The sequence below is a fragment of the Hyaena hyaena genome, unplaced genomic scaffold (genome assembly GCF_003009895.1).
Source record: "Hyaena hyaena isolate Hyena2069 unplaced genomic scaffold, ASM300989v1 scaffold_299, whole genome shotgun sequence".
NCBI lineage: Eukaryota > Metazoa > Chordata > Mammalia > Carnivora > Hyaenidae > Hyaena > Hyaena hyaena.
In genome coordinates this window covers 1,046,732-1,064,969 of record NW_024080930.1, presented here as the reverse complement: position 1 = coordinate 1,064,969, position 18,238 = coordinate 1,046,732, and the positions used below count along the sequence as shown (strand labels likewise).

Here is an 18,238-nt window from a genome sequence, read left to right as displayed (position 1 = left end):
TTACCGCTACCGACTTGCCCCGGGACGAAAGGAAGCACATTTACATTTCAAGGTCCTTTGAGTGACAGGACTTCGAAAAATCTCTGTTCCTCCACCTTTGTTCCTTTTTTTTCGCGACTCAGAAGCCACCTGTACCGCATGGCACAGCTGCCCCTCTCACCGTCTTCAGACCCGACACCCGGCTGCCGACAGCCTGCTCCAGCCGTGGGAGAAGGAGGCTGCACGGAGAGATGGATAGAGTCCTGCGCGCGGCCGCTTTCGGGGAAGGGCGGGGGACGCCGAGGGGCGGAGCCGGCGCGCGCGGGCGGGGTGTGCGCGCCGCCGCCGCGTCACCAGCGTGCGGCACGTGCCCGTGTTTACGTCCCTCGTGGAGCAGCCTACGTCAGCAGCCAAATGGCAACATTGTGGCGATTCTGAAGCTTAGGGTTTAGGAGACGCGTCTCTCCGCCAGGCCGTCTCCGGGCTGTCGGGAAGAGGAGGAGAAGGAGGAGCAGCGGGGAGACCGGCCTGGGAGAGCGGCGGAGACTCCCACGTCGCCGGCCGTGACCGCCTGCCGGCCTGCCTGGCCCCGCGGGACCTGCGCCTCACCTTCAGAGAGCCGAAGACGCAGCACCGCGGCCTCGCGCTGGGGGCGGCCGGGTCGGACGCGAGGCGCTGCCGCAGCGCTGGGCTTGTAAACAGATCCAGCCGCACGTGACCATGTGAACTACCTGCTCCAGGGACGCGTATTGTCTTTCCCGCGAGCCCCGCCACAAAGGAGCGCGGCGGGTTCGAGTGCTGGGGGCCGGGCGAGCGAGCGGGGAGAGCCGGCTGGCGCGCTAAGATGGCCGAAGGCGCCCAGCGAGGGTGAGCAGGGGGCGCGGTGCAGCCAGCCGGTGAGTCTTCGGGCGGGCAGGGCCATCGGCGCCTCCCCCGCGGCCTGGCCTGGCACCGGAGCCACCATGTCTTTCGCGCTGGAGGAGACGCTCGAGTCGGACTGGGTGGCCGTGCGGCCCCATGTGTTCGACGAGCGCGAGAAGCATAAGTTCGTCTTTATAGTGGCCTGGAACGAGATTGAGGGCAAGTTTGCCATAACCTGTCACAACCGGACGGCCCAGAGGCAGAGGAGCGGCTCCCGAGAGCAGGCGGGGGCGCGAGGGGGCGCGGAGCCCGGAGCATCCGCGTCGGACGGGACCCGCGGGCCGGGCAGCCCAGCTGGCAAGGGCCGGTCCGAGGCCACTGCCTCTGCCTCTGCGATTCTGGGCAGGAGCCCGGGACCCCGGAGGAGCCCGGCCTGGGCGGAAGGCGGCTCTCCGCCGAGCGCGCGCAGCCTTCGGGGAGACTCGCTGCTGCGGAGTCCGGCCGGCAAAGCGGTGGAGAGCCCTCTCAGGAGCCCAGTGCGGGCCAAGACCAGCCCGGTTCGAAAGGGATCTGAAGGCAGAGATGTGGCGGGGGCCGCCCCTTCGGCGCCCCGGGAGGCCCCGGTGTCCTCGGTGCGTGTCGTGAGCGCCTGCGGGGCGGTCTCCGAGGAGATCGAGGTTCTGGAAATGGTGAGGGAGGACGAGGTGGCCTCGGGGGCCCTGGCTCTCTCGGACTCAGAGCAGCCGCCGCCCACCGCCGAGCTGGAGTCCCAGGCGGAGGAGTGTAGCTGGGCCGGGCTCTTTTCCTTCCAGGATCTGCGTGCTGTGCACCAGCAGCTGTGTTCTGTGAACTCGCAGCTGGAGCAGTGCCTGCCCGTATTCCCCGAGGAGCCCTCTGGCATGTGGACCGTGCTGTTCGGGGGTGCCCCAGAGATGACCGAGCAGGAGATCGACACTCTGTGTTACCAGCTCCAGGTCTACCTGGGCCATGGCCTGGACACCTGCGGCTGGAAGATCCTCTCCCAGGTACTTTTTACTGAGACCGACGACCCTGAGGAGTATTACGAAAGCCTTAGCGAGCTGCGGCAGAAGGGCTACGAAGAAGTGCTTCAGCGGGCCAGGAAGCGCATCCAGGAGGTAAGGACTCGTCTGGGCTTCAGTCCTTGCTTTTGGTTACTCACTGCCGGAGGCTGAAGCCTCAGTCTGGACCGTGAGCATTTGGGAGACTTGTTCTTCTGGACAAGAGAAGAAGATGATGTGTTCCTTACTAATCTCCCCCTTAATTCCTTTCCATGGTAGGAAAACCGTGGCTTTCCTTAATTGGCCCTCTGAAGGAACTTTAAGTCGTTAGATTTTCTCCTTCTATTTATCAAATAGGTTCTATATAATAGGCATTCGGTTCACTGCTCAGTGCTGGAAATAAAATTAAAGCTACTCAGACCAAAGGCGTCCTGTTAGACACCGACTATTCTTTTCTCTCTTGCCTCTCTTTCCAGCAGTATCTGCCCAGATATTTACTCTTCTTGAAGGTCCTGATCATTTATTCATAATAGTTTATCTTAGGGAGTATATTTGGATTTTTTTTTAAATCCCCATATGTAGTTTGGCAACTTATGCAAATTTTAAATTCATTTTCCTCCAAATGAGTGGCCTGTCTAAATGAAAAAGCACCACTCTCCATTGGATGCAAATGTATTTTTAAAGGTTTATACACACTCTAGGAATCTCTGAAGTCTTGATAGCTGGCTCACGTTTTACATTTTTTTTAGGGAGGAAAAAAAAGTCCTGGGCAGAAGTGTTTATACTTTGTGTCCTTCTAAGTAAAAGTAGTACCCAGCTTTTTCAAACTGTTTCACACTTAAAATATAGGGAATAATGGAAAAAGTCTGCATGGGTATGCACGAGGAGCTCTACAAAGTGTAAGACATGGATAATTTGAGGTAGTGCCTACAAAGCAGCTTCTGCTGAAGGAACTATACTAAAAAAGTGTTCTAAAATATGTTTTAATTTTCGGGTGGCCTGTCTGGTTCAGTCCGTAGAGCATGCAACTCTTGATCTTTGGGTTGAGTTTGAGCCCCAAGTTGAATGTAGAGATTACTTAAAAATAAGACATCTTGGAAAGAAAAGGTATACTTTATTTTTTACTAATGGACACTAACAGATATTTCCTTAAAGCAACTATTTTTAATATTACCAATAGAGGTTAGAGGTGGGTGGGGAAATGCCCCTTTTTATGGTGTTTATATTCCTGACATTGTGTTGTCATCTGTTAACCCTGCCTGTGTTTATGTAATACTTAAATTCTGCTCTGAAGGCTAGGAAGCTTGTGTCTCCAGGTTACTGGTACTATAGTATTTTCCATTACTAGACTGGGGAATTTAGGAAATAATTTCTTTATCCTTATCCCACAGTGCTCTCATACAACTTCCTGAATTCAGGTTTTCACTCCTTCCTGTTGGTTTACTTTGTGCTAAGCATCACCTACCTGGTAATGTGATCCAGGAATTCCAGGGATCTCTTTATTTTCCACATTATCATCTTCTGGAGTCTGGAGTCTGTGTTCTTAAATTCTTTTTGGAAGAGAGTGACAAATTTTAAATGGTCACATATATTCTTCTTAGAGCTTTGTTAATATTTACCTGTATTTTTTTTAATTGCAAGGACAAATTAGTGCTTCTTTCTCTTACACTTTTTTGTTAAACTCTGTAATTATATTTCTAAAGATGGAGGCAGGTCCAGTTTTAATTTTGTTGATATTCAGAAAAAGTTAATTTTGTCTGGATTAACTCAAATAGGGTAAAAAGTGAGAGTTGCCAAAAAATAATTAATTAATTACAGTTATCTGGAACTCTTCCATGGGGGTGGTGCGTTACTTTTTTTTAAAAAGAATTTCTTTTCCCAATTAAGGTTATATTAGCGATAATATTAAATTTTCCTTAAAGGAGAGAAACTTAAAGTTTTAAAAAGTATTTTGTGTTCTGGAAAACAACTCAGATGAAGTTTATTGTAAATTCATGGGACATTAAATACGTACGTGAATTTTTGGTGCTTCATTTCGTTGACTTGAACAGTATTTGGAAAATATGAAGGATAACAAATAGATTCAGTTATAATGCTCACCTTGATAGCTACTGGAAGTTTATATTGAAAGGAATGAGGCTTATTGGGGAAAATAGGTGGTGTGATTAATTAGTGACGTCTGCTGTGTGCTTGAGAATCCTGCTGTGTGCTTGATAATCAGTTTGCGAGCATACCAAGCCTGGTTTTTGTTGTTGTTCCCTAAGTGCTTAAAATTTTTACTATCCTAAGAGGTTGCAATAACTTTTGAAAGTAAAACACTTAAGGAAATTTTGTCAGTTTAGTACTAATGATTTTGTTAAGTTTATTAATTACCACTAATAGAATGGTTTTTTGTTACCGATTCTGAAGCTGACTTAATTTGTGGAAATGGCTATAGGTGTTCAAGCCAGGTATATCTGCTAAATTAAACCTGTTCTTAGATGTTACTTAGAAAGTTGATTCTTTGGTTACGGTTTTCCTCTTTAATGTCTCTAGATCTATTTTCTGCTCTTTTTTCCCCCCCTCTACAGTATTCCTTTTCCTATCTATTTAAAGGCTTCAGCTTAAAGACCACACCTGTTTTTGTTCAAAGTGGTCAGTGGTTCAAAGTGGTAAATTGTTGAACGGAGGTTTTTTTAATTTTTTTTTTTTTGGTTTTTAAAGTAGAACAGTCTGTACTGCTACATTGTATACTTCTCAAGGTCACTGGCCTTGACAGTATCTTGGAGAATTCTCTTTGCCATCCCTGGTTCAGGGTCATACATCTTGTGAGCACTCTTAGTATTTGTGGACTAAGAACATGAGAGGTGTTTTTGTTTTGTTTTGGTTTGGTTTTGTTTTTTTTAGTAGTATGAGAATTGAAAGGATTTGGAAGAAGGATCTTTTTGTTTTAAACTTGTAGGTAAATAAAACTAAAAAAAATTGACAAATGTTAATTCCTTAAGGGACTGTGTAATTCAAGAACTGGGAGTAAAATCTTGTAAAACTGAAAATAGCTTTCTAAATAAGGAGTCTTTATCTGGCATTGATGAATTCACTTTAAATTGAGGGGAGCTATAGATGGATTTTAATGGGGTTCCTTAAGGTAGCATGCTAAGTTTTCTATACACAGACATACTTGGATTTTGGAGAGAAAGGCTTTTGTCAAAGTTTTCAAGGTGTTCTGCAGAAAGAATCTTAAAACTGTAGTTCTGAATTATTTCCTTAGTAAGCTTTGGGCGCAACTCTTGGCATTTAAGTTTTGGAGTACACTTAATGATTTAACATGGGGTTATAAGAAATACTCCTATACTTTTTGTTTTGTGAAATACAGAGGAATGAAATCTTAGGTTTTCTGCTAAAAGTTTTGTTAATGATTCACAAATTTGATAGACTAGAAATAATTTGTGAGGAGCTGCAGTTTACACAGTGCTAATGAAAAAATTTTAGGTGACATAAGAATTGTAAGGTATTCAGTTGACTACAAATGAAATTTGAAATTTATTACACAGTAGGTTTCTCTTGGACTTTTTAAGGGTTTAGTGAAGTAGTGCTATTTATATAGCAGGCACGCAATTCCTGAATGAATCAAGTGCCACCAAGGCCTCTTGGAATGGTTTCACCAGTAGTGTTGGTTGTTGGTCAGAGCTCAGGATCATATTATAGTGTATGTGCTTGGGTAGTCCATACCATGGCTTACTTACCTGTGATGACCTGAATTTTGTCAGTAATGGTTTTTGTGTAAGGACTACTATTGTTGAAATGGTTGTAGTTGTAGTCTTCAAGTTAGTAAACTTTAACCATGATAGTAGGCTTGATTAAGATCTAATAATCATTGTTCTCTTTGGAAGATTACTCAGCTTACTTCTTCCCAGTTGATTTTAATTTATTTCCAGTAAAAAAACAAAACAAAACACTGAGAGCTTCATGTGTTTTCATAAGTAGCCATGTAAGGTATGGTGTAGACAGCCTACCTCCAATGTTTTGAGTCAGAACCTGGCTTACAAATAGGACTTAACACTTCAGTGACCTGCTTAGTTATTTAACCTTGTTAAAACAGGGAAAAGGGGGAGCTGTTTAAAGGATATCTTTTTTATTAAAAATTAAATTAAAATTTAATTAAATAAATATTTAATTAAAAATATTAAAATTATCTTTTAATGTTTTATTTATTTCTGAGAGAGAGAGAGCGCGCGAGCGAGCACTTGCACAAGTAGGGAGGGTCAGAGAGAGAGGGAGACAGAATCTGAAACAGGCTCCAGGCTCTGAGCGGGCTGTTAGACGCTGGGCTCGAACCCAGTATGACCTGAGCCGAAGTCGACGCTTAACTGACTGAGCCACCCAAGCGCCCCATATTTAAAGGATATCTTGAGATTTAAGTAAGCTACTATGAAAAAGTTCTTAAGTGTCTGGCATGTATAAAGAATGCTACAGGAAATGTTAATTTTTTTTTTCCCCCGCGTAATAAGGATTCTCCAGAGTTTTCACCTCAACATTTATTGCAGGGAATGTAACTAGTATTTATTGGGACTCCTGAGATATTGGAGTTTCATGTTTACTATCTCTTCGTTGTCCCCACTCCCTTTTTTGATAAATGGTGTTTCATACCCATTTTACTGAGGCTGAAATTGAGACTTAAAGATGTTGGATTTGGCCAGCCTTAAACAGCTAAGTTGTGATAAAACTCAGATTCAAACCTAGATCTGTCTCAATCTAAACGTGAACTTTTTCTGCAATGTCTTGTTTCCTTGAAAACAATAAAAGGGAGTCAGTCTGTACTCCAGAGAATGAGAGAGTGGTACTATTTAAAAAACTAGTCAGTTCAATAATGTCTTTTAAATAACTCATTTGTTTAATTTCAAGTTAATTTTGATAGGTATGTGTGGGGCAGTCTCTCCATGTTGTGTTACAGAAGAAAGAGGTTCCCTAGGGGTGCAAGGATGGGTTTGTTAGACAAGAGCGCCCAGTTGCTGTTTTCCTTTCTATCTTAAAAGGACTCAGCTATAGATGACTCATGATGTGTGAGGTTTTTTAATGTAAAGGGCCAGGAGCTCTAGGAAGAATGCTTAACCATCCCTTCTCCCAATTATGACTTTTCCTAATTTTTCTGCAAAACTAAGATTACAAAATTCTAGAGCCACACTGAAATCTCAATTATATATAGTCTTTTCAGAGTCTTAGGGTGCTGGCCTTTCATTGGGCTAGTATGCCTTGACCCATGATTAGGTAGAAGTAATAGAAGTAGGCTCAGGAAGGACATGATGTAGTTGCAGTGTAAACACAGTTGAGGAGTAATAAAGCCAAGTGAATTTTGTGGGGTTCTTGAAAGTTATTATGAAAGACTTGAATGGTAGAGGCTATGAAAACTATGACTTAGATACTAATCATTTTCTTCAATCATGTGCCCAAATAAACTTGGCCATTTTTCACATCATTGAAAAAGAAGTATAGAAAAGAGATGAATATATGCTTTTAGGTTAGTGTATCAGTAATGCAGAAACATGGAGGCTGGTGACAGGATAGCAGCAGCCTTCATGATAATTGATTCATGTTTGTTTCATTTTTCTACTTGATGTTAATTAACATCACATGATGCCCAGTCCACCACATATTTCACAGGCATGAAATCAGGCATATTTCCTCCTTGCTAAAAACAAGGCCAGCTTTGACAAACACTTGAGCAGCGTGAGTTCAAGGGTGTGTTTTTCTGGGAAGATAGAAGGGAGAAGGTGAGGGGGAGGTGGGGGGGATTAGTTTGTTAAACACAATTGCTTTGTTTGAATTAGCAATCTTCATTCCCCAGATCTTCACATGTAACTTTAATCAGTCTCTCAGTGTTCTCCATTGCTGCTTTATTTGACCTTTGATTGACTGCGGAATATTGTGGGAAGCGGGAATTGAAAGCAAAAGGTGGCCTTCCATTCATTGATGGTTAAAAGTTTGTGCTTTTTTTTTTTTTTTTGTAATGTAAAGTTTCCCTGGCGGTTTGCACTTTTTAATAGGTCAGGATCTGCTCTCTCTAAATCTGTCCAGTTCCCTCAGTGGTTGATGGGAGAAGATGTAAGTTGCAAGGGTAAGAAAAGGCAATGAAGACTAAATAATAGTTCTTGGCGCTGTTTGGTTTTTGGTAGAGGTAGTGAAGTTCATTTGGCCTTTCAAGCTTCTTGTAGAGGCCTGTTCTTTCTAAGTAGCCTTCACTCCGACAATTATTAACACTCCACGAGGGCAGAGAAGGAATCATTTAGCAAAAACATAGAAAATTTTGTGAGTTTTCTTAAATGTAGAAAATTGCCTTTTTATGCTTGTCCTTGAATTTTAAACTTTTTTTGGTTATAATTGCGTATGATAGACTCTTTTCACCCTGTGATGATTATACTGTAGGCTGTGAAATGAAAATAATCCTGATGATCACAGGAGAATGGTCTTAAGGACAAATATATGAAGTTCCTTTATTTTTAAAAAAGTTTTCTTAAATGTTTATTTGGAGAGCGAGAAAGAAAGTGGGCAGAGAGAGAGAAAATCCCAAGCAGGGTTTGCTTGATTCCATGAACCATGAGATCTTATCTGAAACAAAGAGCTGGATGGTTAACCTGCTGAGGCACCCAAGTGCCCCTGAAATTCTTTTATTAATATGGGGTTTTATTTGTAACTTTAAGGTATGAAGGTGATGGCTAGGGACTTAGTTTATATGATAAATGTTAGTGCATTTAGGTAACAAACATAGGGAGAACACAATGATTAAAAATGGTCATTTCTCAGAAGAAATTTTAAGTATGGTTGGTCACCAAACTGGCCTGCTGCTAGGAATTAGTTGAGGCAGGTTTTTTAGAATGTTTTGTTTATTTTTGAGAGAGAAAAAAAGATACTGAGACATCCCAAGCAAGCTCCACAGTAAAAGCACAGAGCCTGATGTGGGGCTTGAACTCATGAACTGTGAGATCATGATAATGAACAGAAATCAAGAGTTGAATGCCAAACTGACTGAGCCACCCAGGCATCCCAGTGTTTTCATTTTTATTTTATTTTTTAAGGAAATGGTGGGGGAAAGGGAGAGAGGCAAACCATGAGAGACTCTTGAATGCTGACAAAAACTGAGGACTGATGGATGTGGGGGGGAGGGGGGNGAAGAAATGGACAAATTCCTAAACACACACTCACTACCAAAATTCACACGGGAAGAAATAGAAAACCTGAACAGACCCATAACGAGTGAATAAACTATTTGTAAAAAAAAAAAAAAAAAAAGATGCTAAGAATCTCACGGTGAAAAAAAAAAAAAAAAAAAAAAAGTAAAACAAAGACCACAAAAAAAAAAAAAAAAAAAAAAAAGAGGTTCTCACTACACTGTCTTTAATTAGTGCTTAGGGGAAAGAAAACTTACTGAACATGGCTCAGGAAAATATTTTTTGTCCTAATGCTGATACTAGTGGCTTGACCTTAGGGCTGTCACTTGCCCTTCTTTGGTATTAATGTCTGAAGTGAGAGACTGAAGTTAGAGATTAAAGATTAGGATAATTTACAGGCCCAGTGTAGCAAGTGTTGGGACCTGAGCCATTTGTTTTATATGCTTATATCCAGATTTAGGTCCCCTTGCTTTAAGGTAAGTGGTTGGCAGCTTTTTTCATTTTGCTAGAGGTTTTTAGGCTCTGAAAAAAGTCTAATTCATTTTTGGGTGCAGAGAGCATTGGAAGAGGGCATTCCTTCTGTTCTTGTGTTTGTGTTCTTGGGCTCTCTTTTCATTACCTATTATTGAAGGTAGTTTTTTTTTTTTTTCTTCCTTGGGTGCATTTCCCTGTGGTTTCTAGTATTAAACCTGCTTTTCCAATGCCCGGCTAGCGTAGTCTGTATAGCATGAGACGCTTAAAACTGCTTCTCCCAGTTTTTGACAACTCGAAGTTACATTTATAAAAGAAATGTTTGTTTAGAGGGGCCTGGGTGGCTCAGTTGGTTGGGCATCCAACCTTGGCTCAGGTCATGATCTCAAAGTCTGTGACTTTGAGCCCTGCATCGGGCTCTGTGCTGACAGCTTGGACCCTGGAGCCTGTTTCAGATTCTGTGTCTCCCTCTCTATCTGCCCATCCTGTGCTCATGCTCTGTCTCTCTCAAACAAATAAATATTAAAAAAAAAAAAAGAAAGAAAACAAATGTTACTAAAGTTATTTCTTTGAGCTTTTCTTCCTCTTAACCTTCATATCTAGGTGAGTCTCTTTCCTCTTTACTGACAACAATGGGGCCATGACTGGAGTGACCTATGTGTAGTGAAATATGTGAGGTTTTAATTTTCAGTCGTCAAAGTAACCTTTATAGAATGCTTCCTGCTTTCTCTGGCTCAAGCATTGTGCTGAGGTGTTTAAATACATTATCTCAATTAGCATGTAGATAGGAGTTGAGAGGGAAGGTCGGGTTTGAGTTTTTTGTCTTGACTCTTCTAATAGCTTTGTGAATATGGGCCTTACTAATTCCCACTTTTTAGCTGCTGCTTCCATGAAGTGAGGGAATACTGCTGTCTTAAACAGAATATGGCTGTCCTCATCTGTAAAATGAGGAGGCTACTGCTGCCTTTAAAAATAGTTTGTAGGTACACCTGGGTGACTCAAATGGTTAAGAGTCCAACCTCAACTTAGTAAGTATCCAACTTTGGCTCAGGTCATGATCTCCTGTTTTGTGAGTTTGAGCCCCCACATTGGGGCTGTGCTGTCAGCATAGAACCTGCTTCTGAACCTCTGTTTCCCTTTCCCTCTTTGCCCTTTTCTCTTTCTCAAGAATAAATGAATGTTAAGAAAATAAGAAAAATATACAATAAAAAATAAGTTTTATGTAAGTACTTAGAACAGAGCAGTATACCCAGCAAAACACTTGGTAAATGTTAACTCTTAATATTAGTCTTTATATCAAACTAAAAGGTGGGGATTTTACAGTAGAGGAAAAAGATTGAAAGAGACTAGATAAATTTGTCTACGTAGCATCTGACATATAAGTGGACCAGATTCAAATTCAAGCCTGACTGATTCTATACTGCTTTCTTAACCATTGGACTATCTTCTTACCTGTAGTGTAGAACGGGAGTTACACTAACTGATAAATATTGTCAAATTGAAATACGAGGTCAGTGTCTCATCACTGGATAAAAACATTAACAATGCTTAGTTGCTGAGTGTTTTTGGAAAACCTTGATTATGTAGTAGGCTTATTTAAATTTGTGCCTATATGTATGGTACATGAAGCTCAAATGTGAGATAGAATACATAGATTTAAATTTTTTTTTTTTTTTTTACTGATTTATTTCTGAGAGAGAGAGATAGACAGCGTGAGCAGAGGAGGGTCAGAGAGAGAGGGAGATACAAAATCTGAAACGGGCTCCAGGCTCTGAGCTGGCTGTCAGCACAGAGCCCGATGCAGGGCTCGAACCCACAAACCGTGAGATCATGACCTGAGCCGAAGTTGGACACTTAACTGACTGAGCCACCCAGGCGCCTCGCATATATCTTTCTTAAAAGAATCATTTATAAAAATAATTTTTTGGGACACCTGGATGGCTCATTTGGTTAAAGTATCTGACTTCAGCTCAGTTCATGATCTCAGGGTCAGAGTTCTGTTTGTGGGTTCAAGCCTTGTGTTGGACTCTGCTCTCAGCACAGAGCCCACTTCAGATGCTCTCTCTCCTTCTCTCACTGCCCCTCTCCCACTCGCACTCTCTCTCAAAAATAATTAAACATTAAAAATAATTTTTTATAATAGGAAGAATAAATATACTGATAATTAAATATTCTCTTGCAAATTCTTTTCTATATATATAAGCTTGCTAAGGGTGAGTTGGTTTAGGCAGTGTGATGATTTTCCTTTTCAAAAATGTATTTTACATTGAAGATGATTTTTTCTCCCCAGAACATTTTCTAATGCTTTTTCCACCCTCAGTAGAGCTAGAGAATTTCATATAGTCTGAGGTAAGACCTGAAATCTACCTACTTACTATGCAGTTTATTCCCATTTAAGATTTTTTTTTTAATCTTTTTATTTATTTCTAGGGGAGAGAGAGAGAAAGAGACAGTGTGAGCAGGGGAGGGTCAGAGAGAGAGGGAGTCACAGACTGAACCAGGCTCCAGGCTCTGAGCTGGCAGTCAGCACAGAGCCCGACGTGGGGCTCGAACCCACGAACCGCGAGATCATGACCTAAGCAAAAGTCGGACGCTTAACTGACTAAGCCACCCTGGCGCCCCGATTCCCATTTAAATAATTAGTCCATAACATTGAATAATGAGTTTTCTACTCCCTTTCCTTTAACTGCTTATTCCTCTTAATTATCTCATTGGCTAAATTTTTTCTGGCTAGACAGGGGAAGAGGGAAGTTAAGTGTGTTAACCTCTCTTTATTTTTTTGATTGGAAATCCTGCCTCTTTTATATTAGTTGATGTGAATTTTGGTATTAGAGTTGTTAAATGAAAAGGCTATGATGGTAAGGTTAAAGAAATGAAGGATTAAGAGAATCCTTAATCAAGAATTAACTAGCAATATTTAAACTTGAAAAATTAGTGGGAATGGATAACTTTATTTTAGGAAATTATATGTCAGCCCACAGTTGAAGCCTTTGTTGATGTTTGCTTTTGTAAATCATGTGGTCGAAGTCTCTGGCTCCTTGGACGGTTTTGAAATTGGCTTTTGAACAGGTTTTATTTTATATATTATGCCTTTCGAATTTCAAGTAAGACTATTTTATGTATCTTGGTGGAGATTACATAAACAAATTAGAATTAGAGAAAAAAGACTTTATTAGCTCCAGGTATTTAGCATGTTTGTAGGTTTGCTAAGTGAAAACTGAAAGGTATTCCAAAACTGAATTCCAATTTTATTTTCTTTCATTTTGTCTGATTGCCTGACTCCCCACTTAATATTTTTCATTTTCTTCTATTAGTAGGGTCATAAAGGGCAGTGGTTGAGAGCTTGAGTTGGGTTGCTGAGGATCTACCTAACTTAAGGCAAGTTACTAGCATAATAGACCTACATCATAAGATTGTTAGGAAGAATAACGGAGGATGTGTGTAAGGTGTCTAGCACAGTGCCTGGTACTAGAAACCCTCAGTAAACACTAGCTATTATAATTCTTGACTTTTGCCTGAAGCAAACTGATTGATTTCTGGATTCCTCTCAGACTCCAATATTTTATCTAAACCAAAACTGTCAAAATATTAAGAAAAGTGTGAAAGTTTGTTTTTAACCCTCTTATTGTATCCCCAGTAGAAACTCCTAATCCATGGTTCCCAAACTCCTTGTTGCGGTTCATTCATGTGAATTATTATATTTTGGTCAACTTTGCAGGACAGGATGGTCTTTTTACCAGTCAGCTTTTTCTATAGCTCTTCCATTTTTTTTTTATATTCCTTTTCCCTTTCGTTTGTAAGCATCGCAGACAACCCTGATCACAATTGATTTGTAGATACTCTAACTGAAATAATTAAAAAAAAATAGTAAGGATTGGGGTGCCTGTATGGCTCAGTTGGTAAAGTGTCCGACTTATGCTAAGGTCATGATCTTCTGGTTCTTGAGCTCCAGTCCCGCTTCAGGTGAGCTTGAGCCCTGCTTCTGGCTCTGTGGTGACAGTATGGGGTCTGGGTGGGATTCTTTCTCCCCTCTTCTCTATGCCCCCCTCTCACTTGTGCTCCCTCCCTCTCTCAAAAATAAATAAATATTTTTAAAAGAAGATAGTAAGGAGAAGTCCTTACACTCATTAAATCTCCTCATTGGTCATCTATTTAGCGTATTATCCTTTTGTGCCAGGTGCTAGGTGTACCATAGAAAACAAAAACACAGTCCCTTTCTCTAAGCTTCACTGCAAATTCTGTCATTCATTTTTTTTTAAACTTAATTTATTTTGAGTGAGAGAAGAGCGAGAGAGGGAGAGAGAGAATCCCAAGCAGGCTGAGCCCAACACCGGACTCAAGCTCATGAACCTAGATATCATGACCTGAGCCAAAATCAAGAGTCATCTCTAAACTGATTGAGACACCTAGCTGCCTCCAAATCCTGTCATTCTGATTGAACTTATCTTATGTTTTTGTTTTCTTAAAATCTTCATATTTGAGAGAGAGACACACATACACAGAATAAGCAGGAAAGGAATGGAGAGAGAGGGAGAGACAGAATCAGAAGTAGGTTTCAGGCTCTGAGTTGATAGCACAGACCCAATGCAGGGTGCAAACCCATGAATCGCAAGATAATGACCTGAGTTGAAGTTGAATGTCTAACCCACTGAGCCACCCAGGTGCCCCTACTTTTTAAAGATGTGTATATATATTTATTTTTGGGAGAGAGTGCAAGTGAGGGTGGGACAGAGAGATAGAAGGAAACACAGAACCTGAAGCAAGCTCCAGGCTCTGAGTTGTCAGTGAAGAGCCCTGTGCAGGGCCAGAACCCATGAACTGTGAGGTCATGACCTGAGCTAAAGTTGGATGCTTAACTGACTGACCCAACTAGGTGTCACCCCCCCACCCCCCTTTTTTAAACAAGTCAATTTGAGAATTTACTTTCACTTTGGTTGAGAAAGAGTGGTAAATTAATGTGGTTTAGGACAATTGGGTATACCTTTGGTGTTTTCCTTTATTATAAATCATATATTTTATGTTTTTTATTCTACAGATAAAATAAAATTTTTAATTGTTATTACATGGAAGGTCAAGCGTTTTGGATACAGAGTTTAGATGGTAATATAGATTTTGTTTCATCTCACCCTTTAATTGTATATTCATAAACTAGCTAGCTGTACTGATCTCATAATGTTCACTTTTTGAAATGTGAAGCCATTATAGAAAATAATGTACCAACTTTACCCCAGTCATTACAAAAGAACAGTACTGTTGTTGCATTTTTTTTTCCTCCTGGAGATAGTCCTAAACCTCCTTTCTAGCTTAATGACTTGAAAAGTACAGCAGGGCTGGATATATACTGCAGTAATACCTTTAGAGTCAAGTAGCCATCTTGGAAAGGGCAATGGAATAAATTGGTAGAGGGAGGATTACAGCACATCACTGGTGCTACAGGTCAAGGTTTTTGGAGGTAAAGTTTTTGAGTTTTCATAATTTATCAGTTTCTGATGTAGTGTATGAAAAGGTTGTTTTTAAAACTGGTATTTAGGGGCGCCTGGGTGGCTTAGTCGGTTGGGCGTCCGACTTTTGCTTAGGTCATGATCTCGCGGTTCGTGGGTTCGAGCCCCGCGTCGGGCTCTGTGCTGACTGCCAGCTCAGAGCCTGGAGCCTGTTTTAGTCTGTGACTCCCTCTCTCTCTGACCCTCCCCTGCTCACGCTGTCTCTNCTCCCTCTCTCTCTGACCCTCCCCTGCTCACGCTGTCTCTCTCTCTCTCTCCTAGAAATAAATAAAACATTAAAAAAAAAAACAACTGGTATTTAATGTCTGTGTGTGCTCCTGGAATCTTAAGATAATTGGAATTTTATTCTACCCTGTGGTCATCTCTCATCCTAGAGTATTTCCTATTTATTTATTATTTTAGAAAGAGCATGAGTGGGAGTGGGGGGGGAGGGAGAGAGAGGGAGAGAGGGAGAGAGAGGGAGGGTGGGAGAGAGAGAGAGAGGGGGAGAGAGAGAGGATCTTAAGCGTGCTCCATGCTCAGTGTAGAACCCAAGATAGGGCTTGGTGGGATCATGACCTAAGCTGAATTCAGGAGTCTGATGTTCAGCTTACTGAGCCACAGAAGTACCTCTCTCATCCCTAGTGTTCTAAGTCTAACATTTCCAGCTTTTCCCTTGATCTGAATGCTCTTCTGAGCTGCTTTTCATTTTCCATTTATCCAGAGCACATCCTCCACCTGCCATCCCTGACTTGGTCTGTGGATCTCTGTGGAACAGTACCTTTAATATGAGTCATTGCTATTTCCGTGGTAATGCCTCCTTCCCCTCAATTCCCAGAAGTATTATTTAGGTTCTTTCAAATCTGGGTGTTGGTTTTAAGAAGCCATTGGTTATGACATATGTTCAATTTTATGACAGATTTTCTCCATTGCGGGGAAAAGAAACACATAGACATTGATTTGTAAATACATTTGATTCAGAAATATTAAATATGAACTTTATAACTAAGGAATAAAACACACATGGGGCACCGGGGTGGCTTGACTAAGCATTGGGCTCTTGATTTCTGCCCAGGTCCTGATCTCGTGGTAGGATTGAGCCTTGTGTCTGTCTCTGTACTGAGCGTGGAGCCTGCTCAGGAGGAGAGATTCCTCTCCCTCTTTCTCTGCCCCTCCTCTGCTCACATGCTCTCTAAAAACAAAACCAACCACACCATGCACACAGAGAACAAATTGCACTCTTCCCTTTGCTTATCTCTGCCCTGTCGACAAAGCCCAGATTCCTGGCATACAGAGCCATCCATGTTTTGGTTAGCCTGCCGCCCACTAATGTCTTCCTTTTTTGGTCTAAATTCTACCCCTTCCTTCCAGGGCCAGATCAGGTGCCCCCTCATAATGAGTCCTTTCTGACCACTGTCCGAGGAATTTCTTTCAGAAATTCAGAGATCAGAGAAGCTTTATTTTACATATGATAACTGCTGCCCTATGTTCTCTTTTTGAGCCACTCCTGCCCTTTAAAGTGCATTATAAGCTAAGAGATAAAGATGGATTTTCTTGTTACTGTTACCTAATGCCTCAAATTCCCCATTGCCTCTGTATAAGAAGGTACTCAGTAAATGTTCTTTTTTAAAATTTTTTAATGTTTTATTTATTTCTGAGAGAGAGAGACAGCGTGAACCAGGGGAGGGTCATAGAGAGAGGGAGATACAGAACCTGAAACAGGCTCCAGGCTCTGAGCTGTCAGCACAGATGTGGAGCTCCAACCCACAAACCATGAGATCATGACCTGAGCCAAAGTCGGACGCTTAACTCACTGAGCCACCCAGGTACCCCTCAGTAAATGTTCTTAAATCTTCAGAAATTTGGCTTCTGTACATGACGTGTGTATGTAGCTAACATTTTGATTAAAGGTATGTGTTTCCCCACGAGTAAAATCAAATTTACCACTTCGCTGAAGTAAAGAATCTATAAATCAATGTTCAAAATACCAGAATGAGTAATTACTGTCAGTAGCCCTTATACTTTATAAAACTGGGTTTCAGCTTTAACAGTTATTAATAATCATTGATAAACATACAAAATAACATAAAAATTATTCAGAAGTTTTACAGAGCAGCAACAGAGTTGAGCAGTGTGCTTTGTGAATGTGGAAAATGTTTGGTTTTAGAATTTAATTACTTTTCACTTGAAACAGTTTTGGTAGAGCTAAAGGGAATTCCAAGGGCCACAAATCCAGTTTCATTACTGGTTAGGCCTCTCCTATCCGAGCGTCCTAGTGCTAGTCCAGAGTCACTTCTTTTCACTAGCAGGTAATTATTTGCATGTCTCAACAATAATCTAATAGTGAAGATATGTGATTTTTATGTTGCTTCTTAAACATCTTTCTAATTAAGAAAAAATAGAAGGAGGCACTTAGTCTTGGGTTTGACAACATTAGATTAGGAAACAAAGTTAGGAAACTATTCAGGGGAGTTTAGTTTCTAAATTTTATATCTAGAACTTCAAAAATTATTCCATGGTCTTCAGGGATAGTAGCAGTCCTATAATCCTGAAGTCAGAAAAAATCCTTGAACAAACTGACTGGTAAGTTACAGTATTGGAAACTCCATAGTTAGACACAGAAGGTGTCTTCTTCTCTCCTTCTCTACTGGTATTGATCACTGGCAAAAAAACCAAGTTGAATAGGACTGAGGAAAAGAGTGGTGCAGGGTTATTTTGTAGTGATTATAGGGAGGCTCTAACTTTTTTTTAACTGTTGTCACTGACTCCTTTAAGAACCCAATAAAAATTCTCAGCCCTTGCCCTAGAAAAATTTTGCAGAGAGCAAAGTTGTATTTCACATATTGGGTAATTGAGATCTCCCAGGTTAAGAGCCTAGTTCTTATCGTTCGATCAGGGGAGGCAAAAATAAAATCTCCAGTAGGGAAGCTAGAAGGAAGGGAAAGACAAAAGTGTTCTTATTAGACTAATATGTTTAATTAATGCTTTATGCAGTTGTGCTTCATTTCTTTTAAGTGTATCAGTAGAGCAAAATAACTTTCTAGAATTTCATGAGATATGTCAGGTCTTGAAGCAGAGCGGAAATCAGCTCAACTTGCTGTTTCTAGGCCCCTGTTCCCTGCTATCTCTTTTCCTATGCATCCTCCTGTGAGCATCTCTATTGTGTTGGCTGCCCTTAAGCCCATTCATCCTTGTGTCCAGCATGTTGTGATTCTCATTCATACCAATCTACATGCTGACTTAGTTTGTGTCCATCAGTGAATCTTTTCACATTTAGCAAACCTGC

The 18,238-nt window shown here is 41.2% G+C and overlaps 1 protein-coding gene across 1 annotated transcript in view; it reads left to right on the top strand.

Annotated features, from left to right (window-relative positions):
• The first annotated feature begins 381 nt into the window (after positions 1-381).
• Positions 382-18,238, top strand: part of JMY (junction mediating and regulatory protein, p53 cofactor) — a 97,428-nt gene continuing 79,571 nt past the window's right edge. The window contains exon 1 of the mRNA XM_039247462.1: positions 382-1,976. Within this exon, the coding sequence (XP_039103393.1) occupies positions 942-1,976 (1,035 nt within the window). The 5' untranslated portion in view covers positions 382-941. The remainder of the gene's footprint in view (positions 1,977-18,238) is intronic.